Genomic DNA, 27,228 nt, shown 5'->3' with positions numbered 1-27,228 from the left:
GACATCTCCCTCCTGGAGGCACCTGCGTGGCTCAGTGGTGGAGCATCTGTCTTCGGCTCAGGGCATGATCCCGTGATCCTGGGATCAAGTCACGCATCAGGCTTCCCGTGGGGAACCTGCTTCTCCCTCTGCCTATGTCTCTGTCTTTCTGTGTCTCTAATGAATAAACAAATTTTAAAAAAATTTTAAAAAAGAAAAAGACATCCCCCTCCTGGCTGTTCTCCTTTAAAGGAAGTGCTCTTGAAGAGAGGTCCAAACATCCTGGAAGAAGGTTCAAACTGAGGACTGCCATCCACGAACTTTATGACCTTGGCTTCTCTGAGTCTGTTTCCGTACCTGTAAAATGAATGAATTGGCTTAGTGGATCTCTGAGGCCCCTCCCAGTTCTAATGTCTGATGATGTGGAGTTGAAACTTAGGAGTGCGTTTACCAATTTTTCTGGAATACATCCTCTATCCCATCCCTCAAATAAGCACATCTAGTTAGAAACTTCAGAGATATTCAAAAGCTTTTGTGTGCCATTTCTCCTAGAACATTACAGAATGTTACAGAAGTTCAAAAGAAGATTCTCAATTCTGGTCATATAAAAAAAGATCACTGAGATTTTTGAGATCTGGCTATAACACCAGGGATACTGGCTTTGTCGCATGAATGCACAGGGAAAGGGAGAGAGACTGAGAGAAAAGAACTTTAGAACTGACTGGAGGGTCCCAAAGGATAAGTTCTACTCTTATCTGCATTAATGTGCTTAACTGCTGTCTTTCATTGGTCTGCATTTCTGTTTGCCTAGCTCTGTATAGGCAGAGATCAACCTCCTTCTTTATAAAGAACTGAATATTCAGTTAGCAGCCTTGAAGAGTTTCACAGTAACAATAATCAATAATCAAAAGGATGTGGTAGCAAATAATTCTCAGAATCACCTAGCAAAATTATCTAAATTGTTAACTAATTCCACAGGTGATACATTCACCATGCCTGGAAGAAGCTTTCTTTTCTTACCAAATTTAGTGTAATTCAAATAAAAAAATTAAAATGTCTCTGACTCCACTCCACTCTCCATCCACAGAAGTCAAAAGTGATCTTTATAGGGGCACCTGGATGGCTCAGTCGGATGAGAGGCTGCCTTGGGCTCAGGTCATGGTCCTAGGGTCCTGGGATTGGGTTCCCTGTTCCACGGGGAGTCTGCTTCTTCCTCTTCCTCTGCTTGCCGCTCCCCCTGCTTGTAGTCCCTGTCAAATAAATGAACAAAATCTTTTTTTAAAAAGGTGATCTTTATATATATATATTATATATATATTATATTTAAAGATTTATTTATTTATTTGAGAGAGTGAAAGAGTGCTAGTGGGATTGGGGAGGGACAGAGGAAGAGGAGGGAGAGAAGCAGACTCTCCACTCAGTGGGGAGTCCAATCAGGGGCTCAATCCCAGAACCCTGAGATCTTGACTTGAGCTGAAATCTAGAGTCAGACACTTAACCCACTGAGCCACCCAGGTGCCCCTCAAAGTGATCTTTAAAACCTAAATCCAGGGCAGCCCTGGTGGCTCAGTGGTTTAAAACGCACCACCTTCAGCCCAGGGCGTGATCCTGGAGACCCGGGATCGAGTCCCATGTCGGGCTCCCTGCATGGACCCTGCTTCTCCCTCTGCCTGTGTCTCTGCCTTTCTCTCTGTGTCTCTCATGAATAAATAAATAAAATCTTAAAAAAAAAAAAAAAAAAAAACCTAAATCCAATCGGGTTGTTCCTGTGAGTTAAAAATCCTCCGGGTTTCCAGGTGCACTTTGAATAAAGTACAATTTTAAAGTCTCCCAGGCCTTGTTTCACCTGACCTCTGCTCTCCTTTCCAGCCTCCTCTTGGGCCTCACTGCCTCTGGTCCCCCTCTTGGTGGCTGCCCTGGCCTCCTTTTACTACTTCTAACATGCAAAACTCATTTCTTATCCTCTGCCTGAAATTTATTGTTCCCAACTTTTAAAGCCTGCCTCTGTTTCTCTTTCTCTGATTAGGTCCTTCTTGTCCTGGACCTACATGCTACCTTCTCAAAGAGGCATTCTTTGACCTCTTACTCATTTCCCTTATTTTCCCTCAATCCAATTATTCTCTGTCACTTTACCTCATTAGTTTCTTTCATGATGGCTATCACCAGTTCTCATCATCCTTTTATTTCCTACTTGAATGCTTGTTTACTTGTTTTACTGTCAGTCTCTGCCACCAAATGTTAAGCTCTGCGAGGGCAGCTTCCAACATCAACAAAGGACACTGCACACAGCAAATAGACCATAAAGATAGCCCCCTGGATGAACACCTAATCTCATACTGGACTGGGAATCAAAAGGCTCAAGTCCTGGTCCTATCTCTGGGAAGTGAGTGACCTTATTTAATTATTTTCTGTTAAATTAGGGAAATGGATTAGTTAGAACATCTTTATGGACCTCCACAGATTCGAAAACTTAAAGGTCTATGATTATTATTGGTAGATTTTACAGTTTTGTTACTTTAGTAGACTTTGAGGGAGAAGGAAAATCCAGGAAAATCAAATGAAGTATGAATAAAATAGATTTGATATCTATTTCTAGATAAAAGAGACAACTCTGATCTCTGATGTCTAATCTCATCAAAGAACAGTTTTTTTTTTTTTTAGGTTGAAATCGAAATATCAAAGCAATATAAAATGCTTAGTCATGAAATATGACATTTGCTTTATATTTAGGGGAAGTCTGATGATCTTGATAATTTCCAAGAGTCAGGAGGGTTTTCTATTATGTAAACAAAGTAAGGACAACACACTTCAAAAGCAGGGAGTTAACCCCATCTGTACCAAGGAGAAAAGCCAGCTGGGGGTATTCTTCATTTGAATTTAAAGGTAAATGTATAATCTCCTAAAAGACATTATACAAAGCGTCAGAACTTGGCTAAGCTTGGTGTGTGTTGGTGGCTTTTAACAATGGAATCAACTGACAGGCATCTAGGTATATCAGCACTCTATAACAGGTATAAAGGTTTTTGAGACTTGAGTTTAGAAGGTGTTTATAGTGGAACTAACCTGGAGACATTTACCTTCTTTTCCATTTTCAAAATATTTCAACCCAAAAACAGTTGACCTTGAAACAACATGAGTTTGAATTGTGTGGGTCCACTTATATGTGATTTTTTTTTTCATATGGTACAGTACTACAAATGTATTTTCCTTATGATTTTCTTAACATTTTTTTCTAGCTTACTTTATTGTAAGAATACAGTATATAATACATATAATATATAAGATTATGTGTTAGTTGGTTGTTTATCTTATCATCAAGGCTCCTGGTTAACAGTGGACTATTAATTTTTTGTGGAATAAAAAGTTATACATGAATTTTCAACTGTGCAGGGAGTGGAGGCCCCTAACCCCTGCATTGTTCAAATATATATATTTTATATATATATATATATATATATATATATATATATATATATATATCCCTGTATATATTTAAAATGTTATCTTCCTACATACTTTAAGAAATGCATCCCATTAGATTTAGTATTTAGACTTAAGAACAACAAAGGCTTGGCTGGCCAAGGATTTCACTCTGTCTGCTTCTTAAGGAGACCCATTTTACAGCCAGTGTTTCAATCTATTCAACCTGTACTCTTCTAGCTGAGATTTGTTCAAGCCTTACTTTCTATAGTTTGTAGTCCAAAAATAGGGTTTTTTTTCCCTTCAAATGGTAAATTATATTACTGAATATATTTTTATCCAACTACCCTCTCATTGGTTTGGGTTCTCCTCATTGAGAATTAGTGATTTAACATCATTGTTCTAATTTTGCAATAGCAAAATTACAAAAAAGTACAGCATAAACTCCATTATTTCCAACAAACACTCCAATGCCTCCCGAAGGACAAGCCATCTGCATGTTTTTCATTTCTCTTCAATAACCTGAGAAATGAACACTCAGTTCTGGGTGAGGGCTGGGGGTTGGGGAGATGGAGTCGGTGTGTTTCCTGTTTGATTGTTTCAGGGCTCACCAAGCCCAGCGCTGCAGGAAAAAACAAAAGTCCAAGAAAGGATTGTGGAGGCTGCTCCTCATGTGACTAGCTCCTCATTGGGCTGTCCTCTCCTGACTGTAATTACAAACGGGCCAAAGGACACTAGAAACCCACGAGATGGTGGGGTGTGGGAATGTCGTGCCTGCTTTCTCCTTGCCAGTACTGCTCAACGGACTGATTGTTAAGCCTGCACGGGAGCTGACAAACAATGAAGAGCTCAGAGATAACAACAGAGACAGGCCAGAAACAGTTGTTTATTGAATAGATCTGTTTTTTTTCTCCCTCACTGCGGGGTGGTTTTTCCATTTATTAATACAGCAGCAGCCTTATGAGACAGTTACATCCCTATGTGACAGAAACGGAGATAGACACTCATGGGGGGGCGGGGGGAGAAGGGCGGGGTTCAGAAAGTGCATTTGATGCTCTCCCCTGGGGACTAGGGGTGGGAGTTCACCTCCCCGGGAGAAGGACTTCTGGGAATCCAGTTTGAAACTGCCGCTGACGGCTGATCGGCCTGGAGCCTCGGAAATGGAAGCAGGATTTTGAAGAATCCTCTTAGGAGGAAACGGTGAAACGCAAGAAGGCCCAGTGACTTGGGAGTAAATCTGCTGCCTTCTGTGGCTAGAGCCCAGCTGTGGGCCGTCCGCACCCGCCTCAGGGGCAGACAGGGTGGAGTTGCTGCGGGAGAGGCGAGGGCGGCTCGCGGTGGCGGGGCGGGGGGCGGGGGGCGCCGGAGCCAGCGCTTTGTCTCCCCCGAGGCCGGAGGCCGCGACGACAGGCGTTTGCAGGCGGCCCTCCCCGAGCAGCATCCAGAAGATCAGGAGGCAGGTGGAGGCTCGAGCAGCTCCCGCCGGGAGAACTGCGGAGCCGGCCTCGCGTCCGCCGTCGCGGGGCTCCTCGGAGGGCGGGGGGCGCCGGCCGCTCCCCCTCGCGGAGCCCAGCCTTAGTGTGACCCGAGCGGGCCCGGCTGGCCGGTTGCTATAGCGACGCGGCTCGCCGACTCGGGGCTGGGAGGGGCGAGGCGGGCCGGGCCCGACGTCACCTGGCCTGGGTCTGGGTGCCGCCCGGGAGGGAAGCCGAGAGATGGGGCTGTGAGGGGTCCAGGGGGCAGCATCGGCCCCCGCCAGCCTCCCCTCAAAGCTCGCTCGGGCCAACGATTTTAACCGTCTATCAAAGCAGAGCGGAGGCGGCGTTGCCATTTGGAGATTTGATCCGGAGGCCACGCCCCCCGGGCGGGCGCCCGTCCTAGGCCACGCCCCCCCCCGGGCGCGCGGAAGGAGAGCCGAGACGCTGTGGTGCTCGCTAATCGAACTGAGCCGGCGCTACCGACGTTTCAGGCCCGGCTCGGTCGTGTTCCGCATGCGTCCCGCGAGGCCACCCCGCCCCGCTGTCTTCGGGGCGCCCTCTTCGTCTCGCGCCTGCGCATTGCCCCCGGGCTGGGCGGACACGCACGGAGGCGCCGGGGCGCGCAGAAGGGGAGGGGCAGGCACGACCAGGCGCGCGCCCGCGCGCGTCTGCAGTGACGCTAAGGGAGCAGGCGAGTCGGGAGGATTCAGTGGGTAGAGTGGTCCGGCCTGGCGTTTTAGGTGGGCCGTGCGTAAGGCCGCTCTGGGCCCGAAGGAGCCCCTCTCATTGGCCCGCTCGGTTCCCGGAGCAGATCCGGGGCAGGAGGAGAGCGCCGGGTCAGGGGCCGCCGCCGCCGCCGCCGCCGCTCCCGGGGGACTCTGCCCGCCAGCCCGCCAGCCCGCGCTTCGCGGGCCCAGCTGCTCAGGGTAAGCGGGCTCGCGCTTACCAGAGAGGAGCGTGAGGTGAGGGAGGCCATCGAGGACCTGGGGGAGGAAGAGGACTGGGGGCGTGAGTGAGGGGCAGGGGGTGTGAAAAGGGAACGAGGCCCATCGGATAATGGTAACAGTCCCAGCCACTGCCACGCAGTGATAATATTCTAGTGATATGTGCCAGGACGTTACAGAGCACCTCCCTTGCTTCATTCTGTTAACCTCTGCTACAGTCCTTCGAGGCGTATATTATTAAGCCCATTTTACAAGATAGGAAAACTGAGGCACCAGAGAGGTTTAGTGCCTTATGCAAAGCCACACAGCTAGCTGGTGGCCCGAGTTCGAACGTAGGTCTTTCTGGCCTGAAAGCCTGTAATTTTAATCCCTTTGCTTTGGGGCGGGGGCGGGGGGTGGGGGGGAGGTGGGTACCAGGGAAGGGGCGGGATGAGTGTTGTTTGGGGATGGAGAGGGATCCAGACGGGGAGAGAATGCTGATGGGAGCCTGTGTAAGGAAGAGGACCTGAGTTTGGAGCCTTGCGGGCCTCCCACTTCTTGGCTCCACAACTTTTCTTTGCCGTTCTGGGTATGAACCATAGCTCTTGCTCTGGAGGCCTGGACCGCATGGCTGGTTTTAAGAACTGGTTGAACTGCGGTCCAGTCCGGGGTAGTTGTGCTCGGACACTGTTTTGGGGGCGATGGAGGACGGTGAGGGCCCCCGCGGCCGTGTGGAGGAGAGAGGACCCTCTTCCAGGCAGCTGCCATTTCTTCTAACTTGCTCCCACTTCCTTTTCCATCTTATCCCTGCGCGGGCAAAGCCTTTGTTCAGTTCTCTAGAACGGGGAAGTGGTGTTTATTGTCTCCTTGCACACTTGGGCTTAAACAAAACAAAACCGGTAACACCAAACGTTCTTTTCCTCAGCAAGACCTAACCCTCTGGATTGGTGGCAGGGAAAGTCTTCGGGTGGCTTTATTCGCCGTTGCTCTTTAGAGCTTTCCTGGGTAAATAGGAGCTTTGTTTTGGAGAAGTTTACACTGTAGGTCAGCAAGAATGATCTGTGCAGACTTTACTGCAGATGAGCACAAGGCAAGGACCTCAGTAATTCCTGTGTGTGACCTTTCCTTCTGGGACAATCCAGTACTGGGACACAGCAGGTATCCGTGCTGGTATTTTGCTTTCATAGAGAGTGGAGTAGCTTAGGTGGTAGTCAGATTCCCATAGAGGGTAGTAGCTCAAGTGGGAGTCAAGTTTTAAAGTCAGCCTGTGAGGGAAACTTTGCATGTGATCATAGTTATCCCTAAAAATTTCTTAGGAAGGTGCAAAGCTGTAGATGGCCATTCTGTGTCTCAGTAAATCTAGCACAGTTTTTCCTTCGGCTTTCAAAACTTGTTGCTGTCTGTCTGATTGCAACCCAGACAAAGTAATTAGCTTACCTTTGGGGCCTGTGTTGCACAAATAAACATATTTGAATGGGATAGAGTCCATCCACACTGTGAGGTGTCCTGTGCCCTGCTGGCAATGAGAGGCTTAAAAGGAGGAAGACTAACCAAACAGAACAGTGTGTGTGTGATTCCCATCTGGAGCATGTGCTCACTGAGTGGAAAGCTACAGGCAACACTGCTGGCATCATTTATTGTTATTTCCCTTCTCTTTGAGTAGCATATTCGGTAATTTATGCTAGGCTAACTGTGCATGATGCAGTTCTGTTTGGATTTTTGAGTGGCACTACATTTTGGGATTTGGAAGCTATTTCCCCAGTGTTCCTAGATAAGGGTTTGGTGTGAGGACATCTTATATATTTTTGCAAGTGGTCTGCACTTGTGTTCTGCATTTATCAGATATGTGTAACAATGGCTAGCTTTTTGAAAGTGGCTTAGCTTAAAAAATTTTTTTTTTTGAAATCGAATTCATGATAGTGTCTTTTACAACTAATGTCTGGGGCACCTGAGTGGCTTAGTGGTTGAGTGTGTCTGCCTTTGTATCAGGTTGTGATCCCAGGGTGCTGGGATTGATTCTCCCACTGCCTACGTCTCTGTTTCTCTCTCTGTGTCTTTTATGAATAAATAAAATCTTTAAAAAAAATAAAATTAACGTCTCTGAATTTCAGTGTTGTTATCTGTAAAATGTAGCGGATACCTGTACAAAGTTGTTAAGAGGTTTCTCCACTGTTAATTTTGAAGCAGAACCCCACATTTTTTTTATCATGTTACCTATATCTATTTCAAATTATCTCTAAAAGATAAGGACTCTTTTTTAAAAAACCATGACAATATAACGCCTAAAAAAAGCAAAAACAAAACAAAACAAAACAACCAAACCAAAACAAAAAAAACCCCAAACCAGCCATGTTTAGGCTTTGTCTAGTTTAAAAAAATTTTTTCTAACCGTTTGTTTAAAGATCTAATTAAGGTCTATAAATTTTGATTGGTTGATATGTCTCTTGAGAGTCTTTTACTTTTATTTATTGCAGTTTATTGAAGAAGCTGGGTTGTTCTGTAGTTTCCCACAGTAGTTTGTGGATTTTGCGGATTGTTTTTCTGTGGTGTCATTTAACATGTTCCTCTGTCCTCTTTATTTCCTGTAAATTGGTCTAGAGGTTTGGCCAGATTCAAGTTAGATTTTTTTTTTTAATACATTTATTTTAGAGAGAGCAAGCAGGCACACACAGTGTGAAGGGGCGGGAGAGTGGACAGAGGGAGAGGCTGAGACTCCCAAGCCGACTCCCACTGAGCATGGATCCTGCTGCTGGGTTGGATCCCAGGATCCTGAGATCATGACCTAAACGGAAAGCAAGAGTGGGACGCTTAGCTGACTGAGCCATCCACTTGTCCCTCAAGTTAATTTTTTTTTTTTTTTTTTTGGCAAAAGTAATTATTCATAGTGGTAATGTATTCTGTCAGGAGGCACATAATACCTGATTGTCTCTTTTTGTGGTTATTACAGCCATTGTGATATTTTAACAACTTTATTTTATTTTATTTATTTTTTTTAAATTTTTTTTTCTTTTTTTAAAATTTATTTATTCATGATAGTCACACGGAGAGAGAGAGAGAGGCAGAGACACAGGCAGAGGGAGAAGCAGGCTCCAAGCACCGGGAGCGCGATGTGGGATTCGATCCCGAGTCTCCAGGATCACGCCCTGGGCCAAAGGCAGGCGCCAAACCGCTGCGCCACTCAGGGATCCCAACAACTTTATTGAAGTATAGTTTAGGTACTATAAAACATCCATTTTTAAAATAATTTATTTTATTTATTTATTTTAAAAAAGATTTTATTTATTCATGAGAGACACACAGAGAGAGGCAGGGACATAGGCAGAGGGAGAAGCAGGCTCCCTGTAGGGAGCCAGATTCTGGACTCCATCCCAGGATCCTGGGATCACGACCTGAGGCAAAGGCAGATGCTCAACCACTGAGCCACCCAGGTGCCCAAAAACTTATTTTAATGTAATAAGTATTTTAATGTAAAAGCCATTTTAATGTAGAGTTCAGCAGTTTTTAGTAAATTCACAGAGTTGTGTAGTCATCAGGTAGTTGAGTTTGGTAACCTTTCCATCACCTCAATAAGATACCTCTTGCTATTTATAATTAATTCCCATGCCCATCCCACTGTTATAGTCTGCTTTCTGCCTTTATAAATTTACCTTTTCTGGATATTCCATATAGATGCCATTATGATTATTTCCCAGATCTATGAATTCTTTAGGAGCTACAAAACAGTAATACTCTATCATTCCAGATTTGTTAGCTTTGTAACTTCTATTAAAAGTAACTTTCCCTCAACTCTTTAGTACATTTTATATAGGAAAGACAAGATACATATTTTAAAAAATAAATTAACTAGGATTCTTTATTGGTAACCAAGAAAGTTTATTTTCTTAGGTTTATTTTTTTTTTTATTTATGATAGGCACACAGTGAGAGAGAGAGAGGCAGAGACACAGGCAGAGGGAGAAGCAGGCTCCATGCACCGGGAGCCCGACGTGGGATTCGATCCCGGGTCTCCAGGATCGCGCCCTGGGCCAAAGGCAGGCGCTAAACCGCTGTGCCACCCAGGGATCCCCTATTTTCTTAGGTTTAAATCAATGAGTTCATTGTGAACTGTCTTAGGAAATTTGAAGACATTGTAGTGAATATTCATAATGGTGTTTATGTTATCTTTTCTTTGACCGGAGGGAGCCTCTTCAGATTGTTTCCTGAGTTCTTTTGACACAACCTTAAAAGCTTAGCTGGGGAGCCTGGTTCTAGGGTTTAGTGTAAATACCTAATTTGTCTTCTTTATAAACCTGTTCTTTTCTGCATGCAGACCAAAGGCATGTTTTTTGCTTGGGTCCCTTTTGCTGCTGCTTTTATGGAAATGTCTTCACAGTCATAACCACTTCCCCTAAAGTAGTTTATGGTTGTGTTTGAAATGACACCAAAAAGGAAGTGTATTGTTTAAGTTAGGAAAATGAGGAAGTGAAGTGGTACTGATTTAACATTAATGGACATAGAAATGGCTTTGTGCTGTTTTTTCAGGGGAAAACCTTAAACACAGTTTAGAATCTAATCAGAGTCCTAACATTTGCTTAATTATGGTCGTATTGTGGAATTCACTCCACACTCATTTTGAACTTCTCCTTTTGGATGTTCTTTATTTGTTCATTGAATTCATGCTCGTCATGTACAAGACTGAAACAAGAAGAAATGGTTTCTGCCTTGAAGAACTGTCCACCCATAATTTGTTAGGAAGTTACCACAGTCTACTTAAATTTTAGAGTAATTATAGTCAGTCTATTATAATTTCAGAGAAATGTCTGTTGAAGTGTAGGGTACCTTGAATAAATGGAATCTTTCAGGTTTGCCGACAAACCAACAAATCAGTTTCTGAGAAGTTTCTCAGAGAAATGACATTTGAGAGCGACAATTTTGTTTTGATCTAGATTCTTATTTTTGTATCTGCCTATCTTGAAAGTAGGAAGCGAAGATTCATTTTACTGTTTCTAGGAATTTTCCTCTAAATATATATCTATATAATAGAGCCACTCTTATACTGTGTTGATCCATGTGGTAGGGTCCCCTTTTTAAATAAAGGCTATTATGATAAGCTCCTTTTGGTCTTTTTATAACTAAGCATCTCATTATTATAATAAAAACATTACTCTGCAGCTGAATCATGATGAGTTTTATCTTGAAGAATACTGTTCCCCTCCACAATTCTTCCCAGAATATGTACTATATCTCATGCTGTCTGGTTGAATTATTTATACTTGCCATTTTCTCTATTCCTATTGTTGAATTGCTTAGTTTCTTTGTATTATTATGTGTTTAAAAGTAGACATTAATAATCCCAATTCTTATTTTCATTGTGGTGGTTAAAGGTCCAAATTAGCATCACTTCATGATGTATTTGTACAAATCTAACGAGGCACTATATTAAGTTAGTTAGTTGCTTCTAGTTATATATGACTTTTGGACTATAGAGAAAAAGAATTTCCCCTTTTATAGGGGCAGAGGGAGGAGTCCCATGACTGTATTCACTCTATAGTTGTTAAAACTTAATGTGTGAAAGTTCAGATCTGCATTCTTTCAGGCTTTCAGAGATCCAGGTACATTTAAACTGGCTAAAGTGATTCCTTTAAAAATGTTTCCATGATTTAGTCTGGGGAAGGTGATGTGAAAGTCACAGATAAGGGAATATTTGTGGTTACTGGGACATATTTTAGTCTTTAGGTAGTCTGAAAAGGGCTCAAATACTGGTTTAGGGTAGTACTTTCACTTTTGTGCTAATGGGCAGCTTGGGCAAAGGTTTCTTTCTTTCTTTTTTTTTCTTTAAAGATATTATTTATTTGAGAGGGAGAGAGAACACAAATAGGAGGAGCGCAGAGGGAAAAGGAGACCCCTGCTGAGCAGGGAGCAATTGTGGGTTGTTCCTAGGACCCTGGGATCCTGACCTGAGCTGAAGGCAGACTTTTAATTGATTGAGCCACCCAGGCACTCCATTAAAGATTTTGTTTTTAAGTACTCTCTACACCCAACATGGATCTCAAACTTATAACCCTGAGATCAGGAGTCATATGTGTACCAACTGAGCCAGCCAGGAACCCCAGTTTCTTCAGATTTCTGAAGTAAAATTTTAGTTTCTTAGGGTTAACGAATTGTGTGTGTGTGTGTGTGTGTGTGTGTGTGTGTGTATCTCTGTCTTGACAAAGGCAGGTTTCCCCACTGTATAAAATGGAGAATGAATGTAAGTGTAATAGTCTTAATGTTTTAGCTTAAACTGATAAAGTAATTTTTTTGATATCTTTGTTTTGTTGACATTATGCAAGTGTGTACATTTATGTGATTTCAAAATATGTTTCTGAATCTAGATCAGATCAAGCATTGACTTGCCCTCTAACAGAGTCAGCTGAAAGAGGCTGAAGTTTCTTCAAGATGCCTGCAGCACTTGTGGAGAATAGCCAAGTTATCTGTGAAGTCTGGGCCAGCAATCTAGAAGAAGAGATGAGGAAGATCCGAGAAATTGTGCTCAGTTACAGTTATATTGCCATGGTAAAGAGCTCAACTCTGTTTGACTCAACCTTCTGCTATGGACTTAGGGAATGTTCAATGTGAGATTTTGAAAGAAAGGATAACACTAAAGCCATGGTAAATTCAACTTGGTGGAAGGTTGTAATGCTTTTATGAAACATCAAGGTAGCCAGTGTGTCTGAGAAGGATGTAACCTCTAGTGTCTTAGATTTTTTTGTAATGTTATTTTGTGTTTAATAGTGTTTAAGGCAGGAGTTATATCAGCCCATCAGGCACATCTATTCCACAGATATGGTGAATTTGACAGTGTTTATAAATGGTTTTTAAAAATTATTTATCAGCGTGTAGAAATTAAGAGGTTTATATTTTTAATTTTTAAATTTTTAAAAAAGATTTTATTTATTCATGAGAGATACAGATAGAGAGAGAGAGAGAGGTAGAGACATAGGCAGAAGGAGAAGCAGGCTCCCCGCAGGGAGCCCGATGTGGGATGTGGGACTGGATCCTGGGACTCCAGGATCATGCCCTGGGCCTGGTCCGAAGGCAGGTGCTCAACCGCTGAGCCACCCGGGTGTCCCAAGAGATCTCTTTTAAAGATCCAGATTTCTGGCATCTCTGGAAAAAAAAAGGGAAGATCTGGCATTAAAGGATCCACATTCCTGCCAGACATTGAGTGGCCAGAGAGGCAGATATGTGTCATGGTATTAAGAGCCTCTTCTAGAGGAGGCATACACCATCTAGTTTGCTCTAGTCTCCATTATTCATAAGCATTAAGTCTTTAGCTTTGTATTTAAAACTGTCTGTGATCTTGTTCCAGGCTTTTTACCCAAGGTAAATGTAACTATTGTTTTTTTCTGAATGGCTGTTTAATTTCACTCTATTTGTATTTTAATTATGCATTGTTCTCAACCAAGACTTTTTAAATTCACTGTAGGTGCACCTAGAGCATTCTTTTTTTTTTTTTTTTAAAGATTTTCTTTATTTATTCATGAGAGAGACAGAGAGAGAGAGGCAGAGACACAGGCAGAGGGAAAAGCAGGCTCCACGCAGGGAGCCTGATGTGGGACTCAATCCTGGGTCTCTAGGATCACACCCTGGGCCGAAGGCAGGGGCCAAACCACTGAGCCACCTGGGCTGCCCTAGAGCATTCTTTTTTTTTTTTTTTTTTTAATTTTTATTTATTTATGATAGTCACAGAGAGAGAGAGAGGCGCAGAGACACAGGCAGAGGGAGAAGCAGGCTCCATGCACCGGGAGCCCGATGTGGGATTCGATCCCGGGTCTCCAGGATCGCGCCCTGGGCCAAAGGCAGGCGCCAAACCGCTGCGCTACCCAGGGATCCCGCCCTAGAGCATTCTTAATTGATCTGTAGTTAGCTACTCTTACTCTTAGATCCTGCCTGTGATCTCCAAGTTGCTATGCAAAACTTCATTATTGTAGTACTCCTTGTATAGACATCAATGAGATCAGTATTTGTTTTTAGAAGATTTTATTTATCAGAGAGAAAGTGCACAAGTAGGCAGAATGGCAGGTAGAGGGAGGAGGAGAGGCAAACTCTTTGTTGAGTGGGGAGCCTGATGTGGGGCTAGGTGATCCTGGGACCCTGGGATCATGACCTGAGCTGAAGGCAGACACTTAACCGACTGAACCACCCAGGTGCCCTGAGATCAGTATTTTAATAAAGATTTTTGCGCCTAAGCTTGGGTCTTGTCATGTAACTTACATAAATTAAGAAAATTTTTATTAATGAATGATCATTTCAGCATCCTCTGTTTTGTGAAACCTTATGATGAGAGACCTTTTCCTTTTCTAGGACACAGAATTTCCAGGTGTTGTGGTACGACCAATTGGTGAATTTCGTAGTTCCATAGATTACCAGTATCAGCTTTTACGGTGCAATGTTGACCTTTTAAAAATTATCCAGTTGGGCCTTACATTCACAAACGAAAAGGGAGAATATCCTTCTGGAATCAATACTTGGCAGTTCAACTTCAAATTTAACCTTACGTAAGTATCTGAGACATTTCTCAGTATTATTCTTAGATCTGCTACCTTTGTGCAGACTGATTTCTAACTGATTTTATTAATATAAAGTTTTGAAAACCAGGTAAGGGTTGGACACAGTAATAAAATAGAGAATGAAATAAGGATCTCAGATAGTAAAGTCCCTCTTAAAGAACTCTTACAGGTCAATAGTAAAAAAAAAAAAAAACCCAGTTGAAAATGGGCATCAGAGCTGAAGACATTTCTCCGAAGAAGATACAGATATGGCTAATAAACTTAGGGAAAGATGGTCACCATTATTAGTCATGAGGGAAATGCAAATCAAAACTACAGTGAGATGCTACTTTATACCAACTAGGTGGCTATAATAAAAAAGATACAAGAACAAATGTTGGCAAGGGTGGAGAAATTAGAACCCTCATACATTGCTATTGGAAAAGTAAAATGGTATAGCCTCTTTGGAAAACAGGCAGTTTCTCAAAAGGTTAAACGTAGAGTTACCATATGACCCAGCAATTCCACTTCTAGGCATATGCCCTAGAGAAATGAAAACATAATATCCATATAAAAACTTGTATGTGAATGTTTGTAACAGCATTATTTGTAAAGGCCCCAAAGGGGAAACAATCCAAATGTCTGTGAACTGGTGATTGGATAAAATAAATATGGTATATCCATGCAATATTATTGGAATGTTATTGGACAGTAAAAAGGAAAGGAGCACTAATATATGTTGTACATTGATGTGCTTTGAAAACATGCTAAGGGAAAGAAGCCAGACATAGAAGACCATGTACTGTAGGATTCTGTTTATATGAAATGTTCAAAATAGGCAAGTTTATAGAGTCAGAATAGCTTAGTTGTTGTTCAGGGCGCTGTTGAGATTATGGGGTATAGTGGGGAGTGATTGCATTATGGATATAGGTTTTCTTTTTGAAGTGATAAAATGGTTTGTAATTGGCTGTGGTGGTGGTTGCACAACTCTGAAAATACTAAAAGTGATTGAATTGTATATTTTTAAGAATTCAAAAAATTATTTGAGAGAGTGTGTGTGTGGTGGTGGGGGGGGTGGAAGGTGGAGGGGCAGAGGAAGAGGGAAGGGAGAGACGCAGATTCCATGCGGAAGGTAGACAGCCAGATGCATCTCATGACCCTGAGATCATGAACCAAGTGGAAATCAAGAGTTGGTCACTTAACTGACAGCCCCCAAGGTGCTCCTGAAGTGTATACTTTAAATGAGTAAATGTTTAGTGTGTGAATTATAGTTTAGAAAGGCTGTTTAAAATGAAAAAGTAAAGTTTTTGTCCACTTAGGAGATGAATTGCAGTTCTGCCCTTTTTCATCTAGGTGATTTGGAGTAGGTAATTTTACCTTCTGTAATTCAGTTTCCTTATCTAAAAAACAGTATTTCATCATAGAAGAAATAAGGAAATAAGGAGTAGATGTTAATTAAAAGTAGTTGAAACTGAAGCCTATTTGATAGTGGGCGAATTTTGATGTTTAAAATGGTGTAGAAAACATGTAAAATTTACCATCTCAACCATTTTTAAGTCTGCAGTTCAGTTGTGCGTTTTTTTTTTTTTTTTTAAAGATTTCATTTATTTATTCATGAGAGAGACACAGAGAGAGGTAGAGACACAGGCAGATGGAGAAGCAGGCTTCGTGCAGGGAGCCCGATGTGGGACTGAATCCCGGGTCTCCAGGATCACACCCTGGGCCCAAGGCAGGCGCTAAACCGCTGAGCCACCCAGGGATCCCCATGCAGTTCAGTTGTGTTAAATATAGAGTGCTGAGGTGGCTCAGTATTTAAAACTGAGCCTTTGGCTGGGGTTGTGATCCTGGGGTCCTGGGATCGAGTGCCACGTCGGGCTCCCTGATTCACGGGAAACCTGTTCTCTCTGCCTCCCCTCCAACCCCCCCCCCCCCATCTTTCATGAATAAATAAATAAAGTCTTAAAAGAAAAATGTTTGCATTGTTGTAAAGCAGACCTCCAGAACTTTCTCATCTTGCAAATCTGACACTCTGTACCCATTAAACAACTCTTCTTTTGCTTCTTCCCCAGATCTTAGTGAACCACCATAATACTACTTTCTATTTCTGTGAATTTGACTGTTTTAGATACCTCTTATAAATGGAATCATACAGTATTTGTTGCTTTGTGGCTGGCGTATTTCACTTAGCATGATATCCTTAAAGTTCATCCATGTTGTAGCATGTTGCAGGATTCCCTTCCTTTTTAGGACTGAATAATAAATATTTCATTGTATATTTAGACCACATTTTGTTTATCTCTTCATCCATTGATGGACATGTAAGTTGTTTCCATCTCTTGACTGTTGGGAGTAGTGTTGCTACTAACATGGATGTGCAAACATCTTCACAACCATGCTTTTAATTCTTCTGGATATATATCCAGAAGTGAGATTGCTGGATCATTTGGTAGTTCTGTTTTTAATTTTTTTGAGGATGATGTAATTGTTTTTTTATTTAAGAGAGAGAGCATGCATGCACACATACATGTGCACACAGGGGAGGGTTAGGGAGGGGCAGAGGGAGAGGGAAAGAGGGAATCTTAAGCAGTCTATTTGTCCAGTGCAGAGCCTGATGTGGGGCTCACTCACATCATGACCTGAGCCAAAATGAAGAGTTGGAGGCTTACCTGACAGCCTCCCAGGCATCCCAGAATGATGTAATTTTTTAAGGGGAAAATTTAGGGTAGACTGTCATTTTGAATTTTGTATGAGGTAGTTTTAGTGTATTTCTTATTGGGCCACAATTTGATTGTTCATGTACATTGGAAATTTCTTTGAGGTTCAGAAATAATTTGGGGAGATGATCTGGATCTTTCCTTTAACAGCATTTTTTTTTACTCCATTGCCAAAACCTGTTATTTATACCTTGATGGTAATTAATACACAAAAGAAAATAAAGATTGTTTTTATTGTAGAGTTATGTATGTGCTTAAGATAGTGCTTGTTTTAGGTGAAACAAAACAATGTGATTCAACACTGGTTTTAATTTAGTAAGAAAACACTTAAGATTGTGTTTGTTTTCTTTTTTTCCTACTTATCTTTCCTAAGTTTATGTGAAAAACAAATGAAGGGGAAAAAAAAAACAGTGAAATCTAGTGGAAAAGGAGTTACATAATTTATTTCTCTCCTTTTGTGATATATAGTATTATAAATATTCTTCTGTTTAAATTGATGGATGTATCTTTGCAGTAGAATATTATGCCAGAGTTGCAAAGGATGTTGTCTATCTATGAGCATTGGTCTGGAAAGATGGGCTGTGCTGTGCTGTGTAGATGTAGGGATGAAGGTGTGTATATATAGGTAGAGAAAACAGTCTTCAAGGATCTATAAACTGAGTTAACAGTTATTTCTATGATGTAACTATATTACTAAGAACATTTAAAAAATTTTTCTAGTATTTTACATATATTTTTTAAAGATTTTCTATATTTATTTACTCATGAGAGACAGAGAGGGGGGAGGGTGCAGACATAGGCAGAGGGAGAAGCAGGCTCCATGCAGGAAGCCTGATGTGGGACTTGATCCAGGATCACGCCCTGGTCCGAACCACTGAGCCACCCAGGAGTCACTATTTTACATATTTTTGTATTGGTTGATTCTGTTTTTTTGTAAGCAGTGGAGGAAATGTTCATCTTTTATGATTAAGAAACTTATTTTGTGAGGGCAAGTCTCACTTTTCCATCTGCCACAGAGATAAGATTATTTATTTTGAATGCTTGCTGAATACTGGAAAAAATGAATTGGTCCCTTCATTTCAATAATACTTGTTCATTAATAAGGTGATGTTAATATTGCTACCCACTACTCTTAGATTATCCATCAGCTAAGAAGTGAATACCTTCTTTTTTAGAGAGGACATGTACTCCCAGGATTCCATAGATCTCCTTGCTAACTCAGGACTGCAATTTCAGAAGCATGAAGAGGAAGGAATTGACACATTGCACTTTGCAGAGCTGCTTATGACATCAGGGGTGGTTCTCTGTGACAACGTCAAATGGCTTTCATTTCATAGGTTAGTCCCAGAAAATGTGTATTTCTCTTGCTTTGGGAGCAGGGAATTACATTCTTCTGTTATTTCTGCAGTCCTTTTGGCTCTCTTCTTTTGGTCAATTATGAAACAGTTATGAAGTTCAAATGGTAACTTGCCCATGTTTGTTTTTCAAAAAATACTTTGGAGCTCATTCTTGTTTGTTTCACACAGTGGTAGGCTCTGTCATTTGGTTATCAGTGGGTACATTCCAAGTGGAAAGATGGAGGATGGGGTGGGGGATCAAAGCACTTGATCATCTTTTTCTTGTCCTTTAAATGTCTGGCCTGAAGTTTATGATGAATAAAACCCACATTTGTAACCCCTTGGGTTCTCTTATTTGTCTCTCTTATTAGTCTGGTTTTGTTTAAGGGAAACTTCAGATTACAGTAGGATAAACTAGTTTGGAAGACAAAGTTACTCACATGGTGTGGCATCATTAAGTTTTGAGAAGTGAAGCAGTTGAACTCTCTGGGGCCTGGTAACTGCTGCTTTTTTTTTTACCATGTTGCCTCATTCTCTCCTGTAGTGGCTATGATTTTGGCTACATGGTAAAGTTACTTACGGATTCTCGTTTGCCAGAAGAAGAACATGAATTCTTTCATATTCTGAACCTTTTTTTCCCATCCATTTATGATGTGAAATACCTGATGAAGAGTTGCAAAAATCTTAAGGTACACAATATTTTTCTTAATATTGATAACAACAACAAAAAGATCAACTTGTATTTTGCTTTATCACTATTTTTGGAAATAAAATTATTTTTTATTTGTTGCTACTTAGGCATTCTTCAATGCCTGCTAGGTGCCAACATTGTGCTGGAGAAGATGTATATAGAACTGATTGGCACAGGGATTTGTGTGGTGAATGGCTTTAATCTGGGCCTTCTGCCTTTCTTATCCTGAGGGAGGCGTTCTTCATTTTTAGGGCCCACAAAATGAGTGAAACAGTTGGCAACGTGAGGCATGTATACAGTTTGTTAGGGATGGGGTCTGTAGTGTACCAGCCTCTCAGAGGGGTTCTTTTTATTTTTTTTTTTTTCTTAGAGGGGTTCTTAACCCAGATCGTTTGAGAATTTAGCACCCTCATAGATTGTTGACATGAAATTTTCTGTCTAGAATTGCATTAGTAGTTTACTATTTCCTGTTTTGTTTTAAAACAGACTTTAAAATAGGGCAGAGGTCTGACACAATTAATGGTATATAAAAGAAAAGAGTGAAAAGTGATATATATCAGTATATTGTTTGGAGGGCTAATAAGGGGATATTGCTAGGATAAGACCTTAGTAAATGACTGGTTCCCACGTGTCTTCACTGAAAGAATTAAACTAAAAAGTGGACTTAGTTTACTCTAGTAGAGGAGTGGTGGGTCTGAAATATTATCTTTGTTTTCTTTATATCTGCAGGGTGGTCTTCAGGAAGTTGCTGATCAATTGGATTTGCAGAGAATTGGAAGGCAGCACCAGGCAGGCTCAGACTCGCTGCTGACAGGAATGGCATTCTTCAGAATGAAAGAGGTAAGGAGGGAGGTGGGTTATCTATGTGGGCTGAGATATGTTGAAAATTTATAGTTCTGATGGAAATTGGTGATCACTTTGAAAGCAGTTGTTTTGTTTGTTTTGATGTTCAGTACTTTAAATGTAGTTTGAGAGGCAAAGACACATCCTGAAATGAAGGCTCCTCAGCACACACAAGTCTAGACATGTACTTGGTGTTCTTAGCAGTTCTCATTCTTGCTTTCCTTCTGGTTTCTCTAATATGAACACATTTGTTTGAACACTCACTTATTTTATGCTTAAGATCTGTGAATTGTCAAATGTCTGGCAGCTAACATACTCAACGGTGATAAGCTGAAAAGTTTTCCTGTAAGATCAGCAACAACACAAGCATGCCCACTCTTGCCACTTTTATTCAACATAGTGTTGGAGGTCCTAGCCAGAGTAATTAGGCAAGAAAAAGGAATACAAGGGATCCAAATTGGAATGGAGGAAGTAAAACTGTCACTATTTTCAGATGACATGATAATATACATAGAAAGCTCTAAAAAGCCCACCAAAAAGCTCTTAGAACTAAGAAATGAATTCAGTAAAATTTCAGGATACAAAATCAATATATAAATACCTTGTGTTTTTGTATATTAATAATGAACTATCAGAAAGAAATTAAGAAACAATCCCATTTACAACTGCATCAAAAAAAATAAACTGCCTAGGAATAAATTTAACCAAGGAGGTAAAAGACCTATATCCTGAAAACTATAAGGTATTGATGAAAGAATTTGAAGAAAGCACAAATAAATGGAAAGATATATGGTGCTCATGGATTAGAAGAATTCATATTCTTTTTTTTTTTTTTTTTTTTAAAGATTTTATTTATTTATTCATGGAAGACACAGAGAGAGAGGCAGAGACACAGGCAGAGGGAGAAGCAGGCTCCATGCAGGGAACCTGATGTGGGCCTTGATCCCGGGTCTCCAGGATCACATCCTGGGCTGAAGGCGGCGCTAACCCGCTGAGCCACCAGGGCTGCCCAAGAATTCATATTCTTAAAACGCTCATGCTGTTCAAAGCAGTCTGCAGATTCATTGCAATCTCTGTCAAAACTTCAGTGGCATTTTTCAGAAATAGAACAAATAATCTTAAAATTTGTGTGGAACCACAAAAGACATCAAATAGCGAAAACAGTCTTGAGAAAGAACAAAGCTGGTGGCATCATGCTTCCCCGAGGTTCCTTTGGCGATGTCTGGAGACGTTTTTTGGTTGTCACAATCTGGAGCAGCAGAGGGGAGGCCCACTACTGGCCAGGGACACCGTTAAACATTCTACAGTACTACATAGTACACTGGACAGCTCCCCTACATGCCCCCCAACAAGGAATTATCCTGCCCAGTAGGGCCAGGGTTGTGATACCCTGCTGAAGTGTGTAATATCCAGTATCTCACTTGTAACAGCCTACTATTATAGCATCCGTATTATAGATAGGGAACTATGGCTGGAAGAGCAGTGAAGGTCACACAATGAGACCCAGGCTCTTAACCACTGCAGTGCTTGTTAAAGAGAAGAGAGGAGGTGGAGGTGGCTGTTATAAACAGCTACAGCACCACCCAGATCCTGGCAGTAAAAGAACTCATGGAGAGTAGAAGTCTGTTCAGAAAGGAGAGCTTATGTATAGGAGAGATTTGGAGCCTTTATGAAGTTAACTTTCTAGTTGGGTAGATTTTCAGGGCTTGAAGACAGCTGGGAGGTGCTGATGGACTAGTGTTGAGCCTTGGCATGACTCTTGGCATAATTCTCACCATGGGTTCTCTGTCCTATCCTGCAGTTGTTTTTTGAGGACAGTATTGATGATGCCAAGTACTGTGGGCGGCTCTATGGCCTAGGCACAGGAGTGGCCCAGAAGCAGAATGAGGATGTGGACTCTGCCCAGGAGAAGATGAGCATCCTGGCTATCATCAACAACATGCAGCAGTGATGGCGGCGAGGCTCTGCCGGGCGGGCCTGATCCCAGAGTGGTGCTTATATGCTGTCTGTGTACTTATCTTCCTCCCCAGGAGAAAATGCTTCTTTTGAGCAGACTGTACCTACCATCTCCGTTGACAGAAAGACTTTTGTTGTATTGAAGACAAAAGATGTCTTTATTTTAGATCCAGAAGAGGGGAGTTTACTCTGAATTTGTAAACAAAGTCTTCCCTATTCCTCATCCCCAAGCCTCTCTCCAGTTGCTTCCTGCCACCAGCATCCATGGCTCATTTGACACTTTTTTAAATATCCAGGACAAGTCAGAAACAAACTAGTAAAAAAAACATAACTCTTACCTGTTGTCATCTTCTTTTGAATCAGTTACTAATCTCTGAGGAGGAAGACTTTTTGATGTGATTCTCAGCTGAGCTGAGGGCTTCCAGGGAAAGTGGAACAAAATGGTGTTTTTGTGAAGTGAGTTATAGATGTCTTTTCCTTCTTTTCTGTGTTTTTTTTTTTTTTTTGACTCTTTTCTAGAACATTTGTTTTTCTCACACTTTGTTACTTTTTCATTATGTGCTATCATGTGGAAATGAATTACTCTGCTGAAATTTTGAAGACCAGATAATGAAAACTTTTATTAAAGATAAAATTCGCCTGAATCTGTCTACCCTTTATTCGTGAGGAACTCCAGAATGGATATTAAGTTAACCACTTTACGCTTCTTTAAGTCTGTGTTCCATTGTGCCACTGAAATTTGGTAAATGTCTATCATTTGAAATCATTTTAAGTTTTAATATAATAAAATATCCTGGATTTGTTCCTGGATGAAAATAAGATCAGAATTTTGGACCATAAGTCTTATATTTTCAGTAATGTGATTTCAGATGGTCATCTGTGTTTTCCCACATCTCTTTGTTCTCCCTGCTTTTCCTTTCAGCAAACCTGAGGAGAAGTTAGGGAGACTGATTATATGAGTACCAGGAATGTGAGTCTTTAAAAAGTTAATAGTGGTACATGTAAACAGGGCAGTAAGGAAATTGGTTAGTTCTCTTGGAGTAATATCCCACAACTGGGGTAGGAAGCTCAGGACTGATTTTTTTTTTAAACTAGTCATTTAAAAAGTACATTGTATTGTTTTTTGAATGACTACAATATGGACAATTTAGAAAAACCAAAAACTCCTTTGAAATGGTGGAAATGAAAACTGGTAACTCACTGAAGTGAATGATTACTCTTACATTTTAAAAGCTTATGGAAAACTCAATTTCAAATGATTCAAAAATGTCAAGTATTATAAGCTGGTATTTAAGATGCTTGTAAATATTATTTATGTTTTTAATTTTGTAAAATAAAGATTTCTTTTTAACCACTGGCATGAAGGCTTGGTCTTTCATAGCTGTTAGTTGCTGGCTGTAGAAGATGGTCATTGTGGTCAGTGACTAAAAACATCTTGTCCGGTCCCAGACTCTTGTCTCTATTTCCCACAAGTTGGCTTGCATATAAAATGTCTCACTTTGTAGGAAGTTTTTAATGACCAACTGTGTAAATGGAATTGTCTCTTCATAACCCTGATTATCCAGCCTTACTAGGAAAACTAGTTTTAATTCTGTCCTGGGGGGATGCCTGGGTGGCTCAGAGGTTGAGTGTCTGCCTTTGGCTCAGGGTGTGATCCTGGGGTTCCGGGATCGAGTCCCACATTCGGCTTCCTGCATGGAGCCTGCCTCTGCCTATGTCTCTGCCTCTCTGTGTTTCTCATGAATAAATAAAATCTTAAGAAAAGCAATTCTGTCCTGGGACCACTCCATTACATTTGGTGGATTAGCTTTTTAATTAGTGAACTTTTAAGACAAATTGATCTGGTATTGTGGTATTGGCTCCAGACCATTTCACCCTTCCTGTTGGCACAAAACAAGGAGTTTTAAGTCTGGTATAGGAGCAGATCTAGGCTTTTCACTGGGATGTTCACATATAGGAAGAGAGGTTATTTATCACTGATTTGTGGTAAAAGCAGCATAGGTCAAGGTCAGTGGTTCTCAACCAAGTTCTTTAACATACCCGTGACTGTGGGGCCTGCACAGATGTTCTAAATTTATCTATTTAAGATTTTATTTATTTCACAGAGTACAAGCACCGAGGTAGGCAGGAGAGGGCTCTGTTCATCCAGGACCCTGGGATCATGACCTGGCTGAAGGCACACACTTAACCAACTGAGCCACCCAGGCACCCCCAGATGTCCTAAATTTAGATTCAAATAGAGAATTTATCTTTGCCACAGTTGAGGACAGACTTCTGTGTCCAGGAGAAATGCTGAGATGAAGGGTTGAGGAACTCAAGTGTTGGGAGCAGGGGAGGGTCTGATCATTGCATGGGAGACAAAAAGTTTATTAAAGTGTTGCTAAAGAAAGGGCACAAGCCTAGTAGAGTTGGCAAGAACTTTGCCTTGAATATGTATATATGAGTGCATGTAGGGTGGTTTTGTTCAGTGGTTATGCTCAGAAAGGGATGGTCCCATAGAGAGTAACCAGAGAATGCTAATTATGGGTGAATTCAAGCCCCTCCACATAAACTTCCAATGTTCTTAAATTTGTGTTCTGCTAACCCGTAGGGTTAACTCCAACTACAAGCCTAATTATCAGCTAGTGCTGGTATGAATGAACTCAGAGTCTTTTAAGACTAAGCTGCTAATGAATGTTCTTTCAATTTCCTAATTTATTCAGCCCATAAGTTTCCATTGTGCACCTACTGGATACTAGACACTGTAAATAGGTGCTAGCAATGAAATAGCACATGGAAGACATCATCTCTACCCTCATTGGAATTTACAATCTGTGTTACAAGAATACATAATTCACAAAAATACAGTTTGTGAGCTGTAAAGTACGATACTGATGTCCTTTAGGTGGAGGTTCAGGGACAGTCTTTTTTTTTTTTTTTTCCAGGGACAGTCTTTCAAGAAGGGACATTTCAGCTGAGATCTAAGAGATGGGTACAGATGGACCAGGCAAAAGAACAACATGGGCAAAACCACTGAAAACTTGGTAGTTCTGACAGCCGAAGAGACCAGTGTGGGTGGAATCTAGAAGCAAGGATGAGAGTCTATAAACAGGAGGCCAAGGGGTAAAAGGTAGGATCAGGCAGGGCCTCCTGAGCCCTGCAAGATGATCTTTTTTCCACTAACAATGGGACAGTACTGAAATAATTTTTAACAGGAAATTGACAAGATTTGGTTTGTAATTTAGACTTGCATTGGTAAATGAAGAATGGAGAATCAGTAATAAGAGCAGATAGAGACAGTGGGAGGTGAGAGCAGTCATCTGGATAACAAGATGGTGGTTTGGATTGGGTAAAGGACCAACACTACTTCTTCAGTTGCTTAGTGAGAACTACTAAGCATGAGTCAACTCCTCAGTGCTTTGGCTCTCTGTGGTTCTGATAATTAGGGAGATAGAAATTATCTAGTATGGGAAAGAGAAGAGGTTGTTTGAAGTGGAATTGTGTCACCTGTTACCTTCTGGGTAGTTTTATTGATTAGCTGTCACTGTCAAGTAGTAACGCTTGTTCTTACCAAAGCAGTAATCGAGGACTGCAGGATTCCTCTAAGCACAGATGATGGTTCTGGTAAATCACAAAGGAGTTTAGAATGTCTAGTTTAATAATACTGTTCTTTAATTAAATGATAGGGAATAAATATTTTTTTGTCTCTGCAAGTGAAGTGTGTGTTCATTTCAGCAAGGACTGTAGAACTGGTATCTAGTCCTCCACATAGTCATGTCTATGTATAATTTTTTGCAACCAAGATTCTCCATCTCTGGTAACCTGCATCTTCTTCCTCAAGCTCAAGTAACTAAAGAATTAGGAGGATCTAAATTCTACAGTATTTCCTTTTTTGGGTTTAGCATTTTTAAATCTTAAAGCTAGGTCTAATTAAACAAACAAAACTCCTGGTCAGTCAGATCTTTACATAACGGTCTCTTAAAACTTTCTCCTTCCTAGAGTTCCTGCTAGTGAATTTTATTCTTGTTGTCCACAACCATCTCAACTTAGGAAATAACTGAAAAGTAAACTGGACACTCAAGCAGAAAAGCTTTCACAATGAATTCCAAAAGAAAATAGTTACATTATTGGTAAAGAGTGCTCCCTCCGAACCCTACCCCAGACTATTTCTGATTTTTACATTCCAGCAACTGGGATATTACAGAAACATCTGTTCCTGACACTGTTCAACTATTTAACCAGAGAAAAGAAAAGACCTCAAGAGAATGCTCAATAATGGGAGGAGAGGGGGAACGAACAGGTTTTATAATTAAATAGTATGTAGGATCCCATTATGCTGAAGTTGGAGTCAAATGATCCAAAAGTTATATATGCAAAATTACCCATTTTTCTTCAAAGAACATCTGTGGTTTTAATTCTCAAAGGGTCCTGTGATCCAAAAAAGATTAAGAACCACTGAAACAGTAATTTCTTTCTGAGCTGTTCAATCACCATTACATTTTACAAAACTGAAGGGATAAGACACATCTGAATTTCAGTTATTTGTTCTTCTAACACTTTAGTAAATGATTTGTTCAAATAAGCAATTACATGAAACAATAAAACCAAGTTTTTGACCTAAAGTTCAGATGGATGGTAGAGTCAACATGATGGGTAAAGGCCTATTTCACATTCTAAGTGAAGTCTTTGAAAGAATAGAAGGGGGAGAACCCAAATTAACAAATATAAGAAAAATAATACCAAGTCATAAAATGGAGCAATTCTGTCTCCAACAAGAATGACATGTTTACCATTAGGCTAAGTATTTTTAAAGGTAGTTTGTGTTTGAGAACATAATACTTTGGGTAATTAAAAAGTTTCTCCTCTTTGGGTGAAACCTGCATAAGGCTTTAGAGATGACCAACAATCACACTGCAGGTGTTCTGAATACCTACTGCTGGCTTTTCATGATCCTTCCTCCAGTAGGAAACCACAACTGAGTCCAAAGTCCAATTTCACTATGTCTAAGGGTAGAGTCAATTCAAACTTGACCCCCATTTGTGTTATTTGGATCACTGCAAAAACACCCAGGGATCAAAGTGAATGTCTGGCATGGTGTAACTGCAGAGGTGAAAGGTGTCATATGTTCTGAATTTGGCACAGTTTTCTTAAAGTTCCTTGAAAATTCATGTGCAGAAGGTCTGGCAGTATCTTTTGTAAACTTTAGTGTTGCCATATTTCTGAAGGAGCTCTTGGGCCTGTTGCTGCATGTCCTGGGTCACGCTGCCAGGACACTGGGACCCAATGTGAAGCAGGATAAGACAGCACTCCAGCACATCTGGGAAGGGCCAGGTCTGAAAGATGACACAGGGATGAATAAGGAAGCATTTGCAAATGAGCCACATAGACCTGCATAGAGA

General features: G+C 41.1%; 2 protein-coding genes across 10 annotated transcripts in view; one reads left to right on the top strand and one right to left on the bottom strand.

Moving 5' to 3' along the window:
• Positions 1-4,142: 4,142 nt before the first annotated feature.
• CNOT8 (CCR4-NOT transcription complex subunit 8) lies at positions 4,143-26,256 on the top strand. Of its 6 annotated transcripts, none has more exons than XM_077895763.1 (7): positions 4,143-4,270; positions 12,153-12,333; positions 14,125-14,318; positions 18,199-18,360; positions 18,905-19,049; positions 19,781-19,891; positions 21,696-23,210. In XM_077895763.1, the coding sequence occupies exons 2-7, from the start codon at positions 12,217-12,219 to the stop codon at positions 21,843-21,845; spliced, it is 879 nt and encodes a 292-aa protein (XP_077751889.1). In that variant the 5' UTR covers positions 4,143-4,270; positions 12,153-12,216; the 3' UTR covers positions 21,846-23,210. The 6 variants fall into 6 exon arrangements, with proteins under 6 accessions (XP_077751889.1, XP_077751891.1, XP_077751887.1 ...); XM_077895765.1 differs by lacking the exons at positions 4,143-4,270; positions 21,696-23,210 and adding exons at positions 5,081-5,803; positions 24,775-26,256; XM_077895761.1 differs by lacking the exon at positions 4,143-4,270 and adding an exon at positions 5,084-5,803.
• GEMIN5 (gem nuclear organelle associated protein 5) overlaps positions 26,215-27,228 on the bottom strand; it is a 40,264-nt gene continuing 39,250 nt past the window's right edge. For all 4 annotated transcript variants that reach the window (XM_077895757.1, XM_077895758.1, XM_077895759.1 and 1 more), the window contains exon 28: positions 26,215-27,162. In XM_077895757.1, coding sequence (XP_077751883.1) covers positions 26,995-27,162 — 168 coding nt within the window. In that variant the 3' untranslated portion in view covers positions 26,215-26,994. The remainder of the gene's footprint in view (positions 27,163-27,228) is intronic.

The sequence above is a fragment of the Canis aureus genome, chromosome 4 (genome assembly GCF_053574225.1).
Source record: "Canis aureus isolate CA01 chromosome 4, VMU_Caureus_v.1.0, whole genome shotgun sequence".
NCBI classification, from domain to species: domain Eukaryota; kingdom Metazoa; phylum Chordata; class Mammalia; order Carnivora; family Canidae; genus Canis; species Canis aureus.
This window is presented reverse-complemented; position numbering and strand designations above follow the sequence as displayed.